The sequence below is a fragment of the Chelon labrosus genome, assembly GCF_963514085.1.
Source record: "Chelon labrosus genome assembly, chromosome: 17".
Lineage (NCBI taxonomy): Eukaryota > Metazoa > Chordata > Actinopteri > Mugiliformes > Mugilidae > Chelon > Chelon labrosus.
Genome location: NC_140350.1, coordinates 12,843,853 through 12,855,968, shown reverse-complemented (window position 1 = coordinate 12,855,968; position 12,116 = coordinate 12,843,853). Strand labels below are relative to the sequence as shown.

Here is a 12,116-nt window from a genome sequence, read left to right as displayed (position 1 = left end):
CAGAACAATCTAAAACAATCTATACACCGATCAGCCACAACATTAAAACCACTGACAGGAGAAGTGAATATCATGTTGCTACAGTGCAATGTTCTGCTGGGGAAACTTTTGGACCTGTCATTCATGCGGATGTTACTCAGACATGTAGCCCTCCTAGACTGGACCAGGCACCCCCACCCCATAGCAATGACATCCCTTGATGGCAGCAGCCATCCCCATCAGGATGCGGCCTGATACAGGCACACAAACACAAAAAAAAACAGTTTAGGAACAACTTAAAAAAATATGAATAACAACACAAAGTGTTGAACTGGTCTCCAGATTCCCTAGATCCCAAACTGATCAAGTATCTGTGGGATGCACTGGAACAAGCCTGATCCACAGAGGCCCCTCCTCTCAACCCATAGGACCCAAAGGCCCCCTCTAACAATTTTCTGTTAGACACCACAGGACACCCTCAGAAGGCCCATGTTGAGTTTTAACTGTTTTGGATGCACAAGTTACACAATATTAGGACTTTGGTCATAATGTTATGCCTGGTCAGTGTATAGGCCCCCAGTTTGCACAGTCAAATGTTTTTTTTTAGATATTTTCTGGCATTATAAGCTTTAGCAATATATTTAATATTTATTGTGTTCTCACTGCAATACATGCAATGACAATCAAGCAACTGGAGGGTTAAGATCAGCTATGTCACCACATTCAGAAAGACTGACTGCAAACCAGCAAAAGTTCATGCATTCAGTCATTCATTTTCCGTAACTGTTCTTGTCCTCTAGAGGGTTGCGGGGGGACTAGAGCCTATCCCAGCTGTCATTGTGCGAGAGGCAGGGTACACCCTGGGCAGGTCGCCAGTCTATCGCAGGGCTCCAGCATAAGTTACATAAACAAATTCAATGTAGTCGGGTGAGCGGTGGAAAAAAAAAAAGAAGCAAGAATCTTTATTAACATCCCACAAATGTGTCCATATTAAACATGGATATCTATCTTTATAACAAAACATCTCCATATTATATTTAGAGATAAAAGAGAGCGCTCAAACAACACAGTATTCAATCAGATACAAGAGTAGTTACCAGCAGGGCACAATTAAAATGCAAAGAGGAATTTATCATGAAAAAGAGAGTTTTTATAATGAAATAAATACATGTATGAAGATGGAAGAGGTTCAGAATTAAAGCAGGGCTATTTCCCAGGAGGTGCGTCAGGAGAAAGTGCTTAAATGAGTTTGGGTGGAAAAAAAGGAATAAAAGTGCTGAATTTCTCTCAACAGTAGGCAGACAGACTGGATAAAATACTGACTTTAAGCTAGGGCATCAGAATGATGATCCCTTTAAGGATAGACCTAATGGAAAACATTCAGCGTACCTAAATTATTTTTTGATAGTGTTATCATGTAATACAGAGTGGAGACTATTTTCTATTTGAAATCTGTAAACAGTCAGTGAACTAATCTTCGTTTTTACATTATAGACCCCCCCCACCAGTAAACTTAAAGTACAAGAAGAAATCTAAAATTAAAATAAATAGTCTTAACATAGCATGTCCCATAACCTAACAATATACAGCCCTCGAAAATACTGACGTTCATCTAATATTACAGTATATTCATAGTTACAGTAAGCCTTGCAAAAAATTCTGCTCCATAGTTAGTCATGTCTTCCCTACTCTCCTGAGAAACATCAGCAACAATGCTCTTCTCTTCTCTCTGTCACTCATTAATGCCATTTACCCCATGTTAACTGTATCTTACACCATCTGTCAAAAAGATCCAGCTGATGAATGGATAAGTAGCACCATGTGATGCGATTTACGACCGATTAAAAGTATTAAAAGAAAAAGAAGAAATGACTTAGAATAGTAGTACACGAATAGGTTGGTCAAGTTGGTGGTATTCATCAAGTTTGCTGGTTTCGCTGGTAGAAATTCCTCCTTTCTCTGCTCTTGCAGGGGATATTAAAGCAGTCTCACGTGGAACGGAGCGACACCAGTTCACAATAGAGGGAATAAAAAGAGAAATCAGAGGATTTGGGGGGAATGCAGAGGGCTGATGCCTCCTTCCTTTCACAGTCTTTCCTCTCTCTTGTCCTTCTTTTCTCCTCTAATGTTTCACCAACTGTCCACTTACTAGTTTCAAATGCAGCATTAGTGTATCTTAGTGGGATTTTAGGTAAATGGGCGGGACAGTCAATGAAATGCTAACATTTTTGCTGTCCTTTACGACATACGTGCATGTATCATTAGATTGCACATGTTTCTTGATTTCTTCTTCATTTTGTGTTTTTTTTTTTCCTGCATTTGCTTTCCTCTAGACGAAGGCCTCAGGGATGTCGCTGCCGTTGATTTTAAAGTAGATCTTAACGTTGTCCTCCCTCCGCTGTTGCTCTTTGTAGAGCGTCCGCCTGTAGCAGATCAGGTAGAGAGGCAGCAGGAAGCCCAGCATACTGAGTACAAGGAGCCCAACGTTGACCTGGAGGACGACACCAGAATTAGCCGCGTCTGGGGTGATTAATCTGTGTGTGTGTGTGTGTGTTTGAGTGTGTGCATGTATTCATACCCAGAGCGGGTCTCCGTTTAGAGGTCCCATCATGGCCAAAAACAGGGGTTGCTGCAGCAGAGCAAACACAGCGCTGACCAGAGACTGCATGCCAGTTAAACTGCCGAACTGTGAAGAGGGATACCTGGAGAGACAAGAGAGGAGGTCGATGTAGTTTCGAGACATTTATACTTGGCTTACTCTGTAAAAACGCCACCCAAACACTAGTCAGTGCTGTGTCTTTTTTGCCAGTCGGGTTAATTTTTGCTGCTTCCTGCTTCACTTTCAACAATGGCCTCAGTTAACCTTCCAACTACCTGCTACTACCAAGTGGACCGATCACAACTCTTGCAGTCTGCGTTGCCGTGACACGTAGTTACATTTCTGTCGAGGTGCATGTCAGGCTACGGTGCTAGAGTCTGTGTAAGGTCTGCGAGGACCTGGGCTGACGTCATAATTATGGTGTCATATTGACACAGAAGGATAAACCGCACAATAGAAGAGCAAGAAGATGATGATGATATGTGAGGGACACTTACACAGCAGCGTAGAGGCCTCCAACAGCAGAGTGAATGAATCCTCTCACCACAGTGTGTAAGACAAATGACACAATCTGAGGAAAGATGAGAGCAGAAGAAACTGTTTAGTCAGTTAGTTTACAAAGAGTTAAAGTCTAAACGGAGCTAATTAGATGAAAAGAAACCTCTGGTCTACTTTGTTACCTTCAGACAGAGCCATGCCTGCTGTTTCTTTCTGTTTCTAGACCTTCTGCTAAGCTAAGCTAACCAGAAAGCCTGGTCTAGATGTTCTCATCTAACTCTCTACAGGAAAGCAATGAACATGTCTCTCCAAAAACTCTTCAGTTTCTTGACTACCACAAAATGTAAAGTGTACTGTTACCGCTTACCTGCAGGGGGAGGTTGGGTATTAAGCAGGTGATCCCGAATCCCACCAAAAGGATGTTTGTGAGGACGAAGGCTCGCAGGGCATTGGTCACCTTCTGGGTCTTTTTGTCTCTGCGCTTTTTCTTTGTCTCACCCCTTGTGGTTAAAAGCAGAACGAAGGGAGAAGAGAGGTCAGGTTAGGTTCACATCTTGTTTCTTTTCATCATTCTGACAAATAATGTGTACAAAAGGAATGGGTTTAAGTCAGATGGTTCGTCCTACTTTGCCAGGGAGTACTCTGGCTAGACTCACTTGCTGAAGGGTTCCTTTTCTTCCTCTCCTTCATCGCAGTCCTTCAACTTCCAGTCCATGATCTGACCGATCACTGGAGTGGTCATCAGGCAAAGCAGCTGCAGGACGCCAAAGATGGAGGAGTAAAGACTCACTGAGAAAGGGATCAGAATTAAATAGTTAAAATACAAGGAGTAGATCATTTAAAGACTTTGAAATAAAAAAAAGAAAAAGCGTTATGTTACAAAGCTATATTAAAAATATGTCAAGACTTCCTTCTACCTGGTTAGTATGACTGTACAGTTAATAATTAGTCCAAAGCATTAGGGCAATATTGAGTGAAACAACAGTGGATACGGAGAATATGGATGTCATTATGAGGCGGGATTTATGGCTAAGAAAGTAATGATACGTGAAAAATGGCGTCATGTGAAACTGCTCATATGATGTGTACTTTCGGTGCTTTGGTGCTGAGAGGCAGAGTTAGTTAATGTGTACAACAAATGGTTCTCTGTGGTTTCAGATTAAAGCTGAAAGGCAGAAGGTTACTGATATGGAAAACAGCCAAGGTCAGCATTTAAAAAAACTAGCTATGGGAAAAAAAATAATAATCTCAAAGCTGTGATAGTGGATCTACTACTATCTCTAGAGATAAAACTCTAAATGCTTCACATTTAGCCGTCTAATGTTTCAGTCATCTACTGGCACAACTAGAATATTTTCATCTTACCAAGTTCCATTCTTTCCACTGTAAATTAAATTGAAATAAAGCGTCTTTAAGTCACAATCCAAAGTTACTGAGCAAGTAAACAGACTGACACGTGTTTTGAGCAAATGCAGGAAAACCGACCCGTGTTGAGGTCTCCATCGCTGAGCGCCTCCAGCACGCTGTTCATGGCTCCCATGTAGAACAAGAGACGAAGCTGAGTGACCGACATGGTCACCAGACTGAGCATGAAAATTGGGCTGATGATAGTTTTCAGGAAAGACTGGGCTGCAGAGGCGAATCAGAAAATATAAAGGAAGTGAATTGGGTGCATCGGGAAAAAAAAAGATCAGTTGAACTTTTTGGGGTGAGAGCTTTTTAGATGCTGTGCGCTTACATTCTTCTTTTGCCTTGCTGTCCATTTCTAGGTCCATGGTGGACAGGCAGAGGTTGCGTCCATCTTTAGTAGCCAGCTCTTTTTGCTTCTGGTTGGGGCCCACGCTCAGGCGACGACCCACTGTGGTCACTTGGCTGTAGAACTGCTTCCCTGTGATTTTATGGTCAAAGCCCAGCCAGCTGAACTTGATCTTCACACTGGGAAAAGCAAGCGAGGTGAGGGGGGATGAAAAGGAACGGAAGTTGATGACAAGTGCGTCAAGGAGGACAGAGGAAAGTTAAGAAACGAGGAATCATGGAGAACAGAGAAATGAAAAAATAAGTAAATATCACAAATAGAAAATGGTGACAAGTCCTTTTAAACTCAGCAGACTGGAAAGATTAACATGGATGTAGCAAAGGGATGAGTATTGTTGTGATCATCAGCAGACGGACTTTAACCTGGCAGCCTTACATTGCACATTTCGCCACATGTTATATAATTATGTCTCAAACCGGTTTAATCCGGATGACTTCTTCATAAGCTTGGGAGCTACCGTCAAATATATCTGAGTTACTAACGTGTAGTCCATGTCCTCTGGTCCGGGGAAAGGCTCCAGTGGCCAGTTCAAGAAGCAGTTCAAGAAGACCAGTCCAGCGCAGGCAGCCCACACCACCAGAATAGTGATGAAAGGTATGCCTAAGTCATAGATCACCTGTGAGCAGACAGACATGACAGATCAATATCAAACACAGGACAGACAACAAGTATAAGAAATCAGAAATCTTTTCGTTTTAAATCTGATTTGGTTAATGTGCACGTTTCAACTTTCTTCAAAGACGTTCTGCGTTTGTTACCTTGACGCCAGGGAAGGTGACAGCAGAGGAGGCATAGGAGCCGATCATCAGAGCAATGAATGTCGAACGGAGGTCCCCAAACATGTTAGGGAGCTGGAAAGAGAGAGAGAAGAAAAAAACGGTTAAGCTTCAAGATTGTCTCATCATTACAGCCTGTCATTATTCAACTCTCAAATTAGGGTGTTTGCACAAAGTTGCAAGTAAAAGGAGGTGCTAAGTGTCCAGATCTTGCTGAACATTACACTGAACATTGAGGCAGTGAGGACAGACTGGGTGCATTATGACGACGGTGCCATCTGACACTGGGGTCAGAGATTACAGTGGGAACCAATCAAAGCAGATATGGCTCCACAGTAAGAACATCAGAGGACATAAAAAAAAAAGTGACATGAAACAAGGAAAAGCCAAATAAACCAGCACCACATAACGCACACAGCTGTCCAGCACACGACACAAAGACTGCTGACGGGTTCTATACAGCTGAAACAATCAGAGGGGGTGACTGAGGTGAGGTGATATCCGAGGACAAGACAAAATGAATGCAGAAGACAGTGAGATGAGCACTGGTTCATTTTTTATTTTTTTTTTGTCTTCAATGCTCTTCTCTCCGATTTGAGCAAAAAGAAAAAAGAGTTGAAAACAAAGCAAGAGACAGTGGGTGGCAGAACACCCAAACGAAACACAAAGGCATTCACAAGCTGTTCTCTTTTCAAGAGACTGAACAACAACAACAAGCACATTCAATTACATAAGACTGGGGACGCTAAGGAAGAGGTATGCGTTTGTGTGCGCTAAACTGAAGCACCCGGGATTTCCCATCACTATCACCAGGAGTACTTGCCAAACTATTCCAATACATTTGAAAAGCAATGCTGGATGAACCTGAAGTTAAAAACGTGACCTGATAGTTGACATTGGCACATGGCCAGGAGTGTTACCCAACACCAATCAGCTGAGAATGAGAGCCTGAAGGTTTGACAAGAAGTCATGGCCAGTCAAGGAGCAAGGTTGTGTCTAATGATTAACACCTCAGCTTTCTTGTATCGGGCCGTGAAGGAGCTGAAGTAAAAAAACATGGTTTTATGCACTGACTCTGGAGGCATCTGCGGGCCAAAGGTTGTGGAGAAAGAGCAAACAGAGCCTTAAATCCTGGTGTTACCACATCGTTGACATTAAGCCCCACAGCACAAACTAATGAGATGTTTGGGTGGATGCGACAAGTGCGATGCCAGAACTGAAAGATGTTGCAGTAACAGCCTGTGGTGGTATAGAAATAGGGTGTTTTACTGGGAGATTTACTGGAGCGGAGCCCCTCTCTGGTGAACGGCATCACCATGGTACGGCCCTGGATTCCTATTTGAGTCACTCCAGGCCGAACTGATGGCACGGGGAGGGGAACGGGACGGATGATGAATAGCAGGGAAAGAATGCAAACAAAAGGTGAGGGGTCAACCATGTGAACTCTCTGTCTCTGCACGAGGTCTTTAAGGATTATGTGATTTAAAAAAAATGGAGAATATTGTAAAATGAATCTATGTGAAATTTGGTAGATTGCCTTAAGCTCTCCTGGCAATGTTAGTTCCTAGTTGGGCTTGAATTTGTTTCCAAAATACGAGTGGCTCAAAAGCCGACATCTGCTTTGTAATTTTTTTTTCCCCTAATGAAGTCCTAATGAACCACTGTGCTACTTCCTCACACACTAATCAGTCCACCTTCCTGCAATCAGAGGCTTCCCGGTTGTCCGTTGGAACACTGAGTTTAGTGTTAGAAGCCAAATAACAGACAGGGTGGAATACCAGGCGAGAAGGGAGGGTTAGCAGGACGAGCGGGCAGCGAGCCAGCAGACTATTATAACAGAGCAGTAGCAACAAGGCAAAGAGCTGTATAACGATAGAAAACATACATCCGGACAAACACCATGCTGCAGGCAGGTGGACTACAGGCTGTACCGCAGGTTGATTACAAAGCACACTTACTGTGAGAGAGGTGAAGGTCATGCACATGCCCCCGAAGCCATTGAAAGTCAGGGCAATGAAGATAAGGACGGAGAGTTCTGCAAATGACACCGGTGTTAAGTCGCGGCAACAACCCAACTGCTATATGTTATTTCAAATAGTGCACACTTACCATTTGGTTGGTGGGCTCCATAAGCAATGAGCAGACAGGACAGTCCAAAGCATGTGCTGAAAATAGATGATCGCGTCATTTCCAATAACAACAAAAGCTGCGAGCTTGCCAAAGAAGTCCCGTCGCTTCCGCTCACCTGCCAAGCAGACGGAGCTTGCGAGGCCCGTATTTGTCCATGACGATCCCCAGCGGCAGGGTGATGGCTGAGAGCAGGAAGGAGCCCACCGTGAAAGCCAGGTTCAGCATCTCGTCTTGTTCTTTGCAGATCAGCCAGCCGTTCATCCTCAGGTGCCCGTCTGCGGGGACCAGGGGTCGCATCTCCACGCCGTCGCCCAGGCCCACCACGCCGGCCTCGTTGTCATCGTAGTAGTCGGATGTCGGCTTCGCCTGAGGTTGGGATAGATTGTAGCTCGAGCTGTTACCTGTGGGTAGAAGACGAGGCGTTAGATAATGGTTCAAGTTATCATTTCTCGGTCTTTCTTGTCTTGTCTTTTTTTCAGAAAAACATCCTCAGAATAATCTTTTGAGTGTTTTTAAAACTGAGATCAGCTGTTTAGGAAGTTGTGGGCTCTTGCTGCACAGATGAAATTTGAAGGGTTTCAGTTCAGTTTAGTCACGGGATCATGATTCATCAGCACACATCAGTGGCCATGTTTGCCGCAAATGCAGAGTTAGAGCAACTAAAAGTAGTATGTCAGCATACAACGCTGGGACAGAAGGAAAACAAAGTAGGAGGCGAAGATAAGTCTCTGCCATCAAGGAGTTTGAACCCAAAAGATTAAAATGAGATTCTGTTTTTTTTTTATTAGCACTTTGGAATCTAGATGAAATTAAAAAAAAAGTGATAAGATGGCACTGGCAATAAACTTCTACTTATTATCAGAGCGTGCAAAGAGATATAATTTGAAAAGGTACAAAAGTTCAGGAGAAGTCCAGCAGTTTGGGAACACTGATGTTGTAGACGATGTTATCTGGATGACACTCCCTTGCACTTGATGTCTTTGTAGTCACGGGAGGCGAGCATGTGTGCGACATCCCAGTGGGAAACATCATGACGCACTTCACACCAAAGTGCCAGAGTCTTCCTCAGTATACCTCCAAATTCAAATTTTACATGCAGCTAATCGAAAAACTGCACGTCTGTTTTTGGGTAGCATGGGGAGAAATGAACAGCTTCTGTAGGGATGTAATTTATTGTTTTTAAATGTATGTGCTAGACTGGCATAAAGTGGCTGGCACCAGGCTAAGAGTGTCAGCAAATTTACTCTTGATAAGAAGCAAACAAATGTGTTTGTCTTGTTTGGATTAATGGATTAATATTTCCATGCGATGCGTTTTTATAAGATTGTAACTATGCACTCAGAAGTGAAATGTGCTTAGTATGAATGCAAGGGAACATATTTATCGTATTAAATCAGCGTATAATAACTAGACCACGCTACAGCAGACCTTCTACAGCGTGACTTCTGGTTGCTCGCTGAAATAAAGCCATAGCCTACACTGCAGCATTACTATCTCTCATTTCATCATCTAGTTTTTACTGTCTCGCCAACTAACGGTCTGATTTCTACTGTTCATCACTTTACTATCAGTCTTCTCCCCCCCGCCTTACCTTTATCAGTGTACTTTAAACTTCCATATTGCGGTAATAAAAAAGCGCCTGCCGTGGCTCTCTCTGTTCCTCAGTCACATGTCACATGCCTGAAAAGAGCTGAGCTGGTGCTTCTGCTTGTTCCCTCTTACATCATCGAGAACATGATAAGAAGGAGTCCGTGGCAGCTGTCCAACAAGTCACCTACAGTCTTGGAAGCCCGGCTGCTTACTTAAGTGTCGGCATCACGGGCGAAGCAATTTTCAGCATCCTATAAAGTAGTGTGGCCCTGCAGATGAACGTGTCTGTGCAGTTTTATGTTCTGTAAATAAGGATCAATGACACAACTGCCAGATGTTTGCATATGGAAGTACAGTACATCCTCCTACAAATCATCCGTCACATAAATCAATTGTGTAAACTCGTGAGCTATTGAGAGAAGAAAAAAAAAACAGAATCTAGCCAATAATCTGCTGTTTATAGGATCAGCCAGGATCACCGCTGCCTGGACATGGACACAGTGTCTCCTCAGGTCCAAAGCATACGTCTGCCCCAGTTCCTCCCCCACATTCCCATTTGCTTACTCTCCTCTAAAAGGCCTGGCTACTGGGGCCAGTCAGACTGCGCGCATCAATCCCACCTTTGTACTCGAAAACACAAAGCACCTGACGTACGTGGGTCAAAGTGATGAACGGGGAGACGGTCTTGGTTTATCAGTTCCCCCTCTCAATAAATCTGCTGCCCTGTCTTCAATTTACTTAGAGCCATTGTGAGTTAAATGACTGTTAAGGGCTACGTAGAATGAGGCGCTCCGTCGGGTTTGTGAGACACTGGAGCCTTTTATGCATTGCCTACCTGCAAGCCTGCTCTAATTCACCTGATCAAGTTTAATCTCCTGGGTCCCTAAAAACAGGCCCTCATCCCCTTAATGGAAAAGACTTTTCATTCTTCCTAAAGAACGGAAGAAGTGTTGAGTTACGGCTCTGGAATAAAAGCCAGGTCCATCCTTTGCACTTACTCAAGATGGCACCAAGGAGTCATGAAAGAGCCTTATTTTAATTCTTATATTAAATTGTGATGCATTTTGGGTGGAAAGGCAGAACACATTATAAAGGCTCAGCATAATGTCATGACGTGAGGAGCTGAAGATCATTTTCTTGAGATGAACAACGAGCCCTAAATTCCTTTGCCAGCAGAGAAATACAAAAGCACTTCAGACTCACCCTCCTCGTTGCAAAGGTACGAGTAGAAGCCTTCTGACTTGAGCATGATGAGGAGCGATCCCCATCCCAGCAAGACGGCGGAGAAGAGCAGATTCTCAATGATGGCAGTCACTGCCATCCACCAGCGCCGGGCGAACGCTGTGGCCAGGGTTGGAGGCATGGTTGGGGGAAGTGAATGAAAGCCGAGAGAGAGAGAGAGAAAGGCAAAGAACCAGAGGAGAGGATTTCAGAGGGAGAAGAAAGAGAGGAGCAAGCTGGAAGGGCAGAGCGAGCCTCCCTGACTGACGCTCAGGGTGAGGGACCGCTGATCACTTATCTGTGAAGAGAAAGGTGCAAGAGGAAGGGGGAGGTTTTATAGTTAGCCTATCAGTGAAGTCAGTAAAGCAAAGGAAGGTATAGTTTTTATAAGATCACAAGATAAATCACTTAACTTTGAACCCAGCTCAAGATAAACTGACAGTACTGAGTAGGATACAGTGAAAATGTGATGACTCCTGATACTTTTTGATTAATGGAAAATCTCCCGTCTGATTAAACACAAAGGAGAACTAATGGCGGTTGTTCTGAGAAACTAACAATGGACGGTAAATGATTAACTTCCTTATAAAGATCTTTACATCACAGTGCTGTTGAGACAAAGCGCTCATGTCACATTATAGGCAGTAACAACAGAAGGAGCATCTATGGTGGCATCACACAGTATCTGCTCTTTGGTGGAAGAGGCAAACTGGTCCAAACTGGACACAGAGGGGGACACAAAAATGGGGCTCTCACACCGGCCACACAAACAAACACAATCTCTGAATGTCCTCCCGTGCCCATCCAACCGCAACTTTTCCATTTAATTACTGTGGGGCATCCAAAATATAAAGGAGCAGCCAGACAAACAATAAACAAATCAGCTCGCACAGCCAACTTTTCCTCTGCCTCTCTCTCTCACACACACACACAATACTGCATATGCACCCACGCCTGATATGTTCAGAAAGCAGAAGAAAAGTAGTTTCAGAATTACTAATAAATCTTGTGGAAGTTAACTACTCACGCGCACATTATAATCACGGATAGTCTGATTGTCCTTCAGTTAAAGACAAATTCTTTCTACAGTTCACGTCAAGTTGCAGGTATCCAACATATCCAGGTTAACTGTAAACCTCCTTACCTCTCCAGGCTGTGAGCAGCAACCATCCAGCTTCAAGCTTTCTTCAAATGTCCTCTGGTTTGCTTTAAGTGGGCAGCTGTCTGCAAACCCACATTTATATACTCAGGCAGTCCTCACATGGCGCCCCCTATTGACCTTTGGCTGCCTAACGTGTGCACCAGCCTTCCTTTTGTATACATGCTTATCTGTTGGATAATAACACAAATGGGCCTGCAGCCAGCTGTTCTAATGTACTTCTTGTGCAGTCATTATGGAAGCGGTGAGAAGATTATAAAACACTGCATCAATAAGGAAGACACACTGGTTGGAGTTTGTGACTGTCGCTGTGTCGTGGGAACCCTGAATGCGCTTTAACTGGGCGAG

The 12,116-nt window shown here is 43.7% G+C and overlaps 1 protein-coding gene across 1 annotated transcript; it reads right to left on the bottom strand.

The window, feature by feature from the left end:
• Window positions 1-872: 872 nt before the first annotated feature.
• slc43a2b (solute carrier family 43 member 2b) lies at window positions 873-12,064 on the bottom strand. The gene is made up of 14 exons (XM_084564608.1): window positions 11,754-12,064; window positions 10,592-10,907; window positions 7,914-8,199; window positions 7,778-7,833; window positions 7,627-7,703; window positions 5,651-5,743; window positions 5,375-5,508; window positions 4,815-5,011; window positions 4,562-4,705; window positions 3,733-3,865; window positions 3,444-3,576; window positions 3,076-3,149; window positions 2,558-2,681; window positions 873-2,470 (listed from the first exon to the last, which is right to left on the bottom strand). The coding sequence occupies exons 2-14, from the start codon at window positions 10,749-10,751 to the stop codon at window positions 2,309-2,311; spliced, it is 1,773 nt and encodes a 590-aa protein (XP_084420734.1). The 5' UTR covers window positions 10,752-10,907; window positions 11,754-12,064; the 3' UTR covers window positions 873-2,308.
• Between the last annotated feature and the right edge of the window lie 52 nt (window positions 12,065-12,116).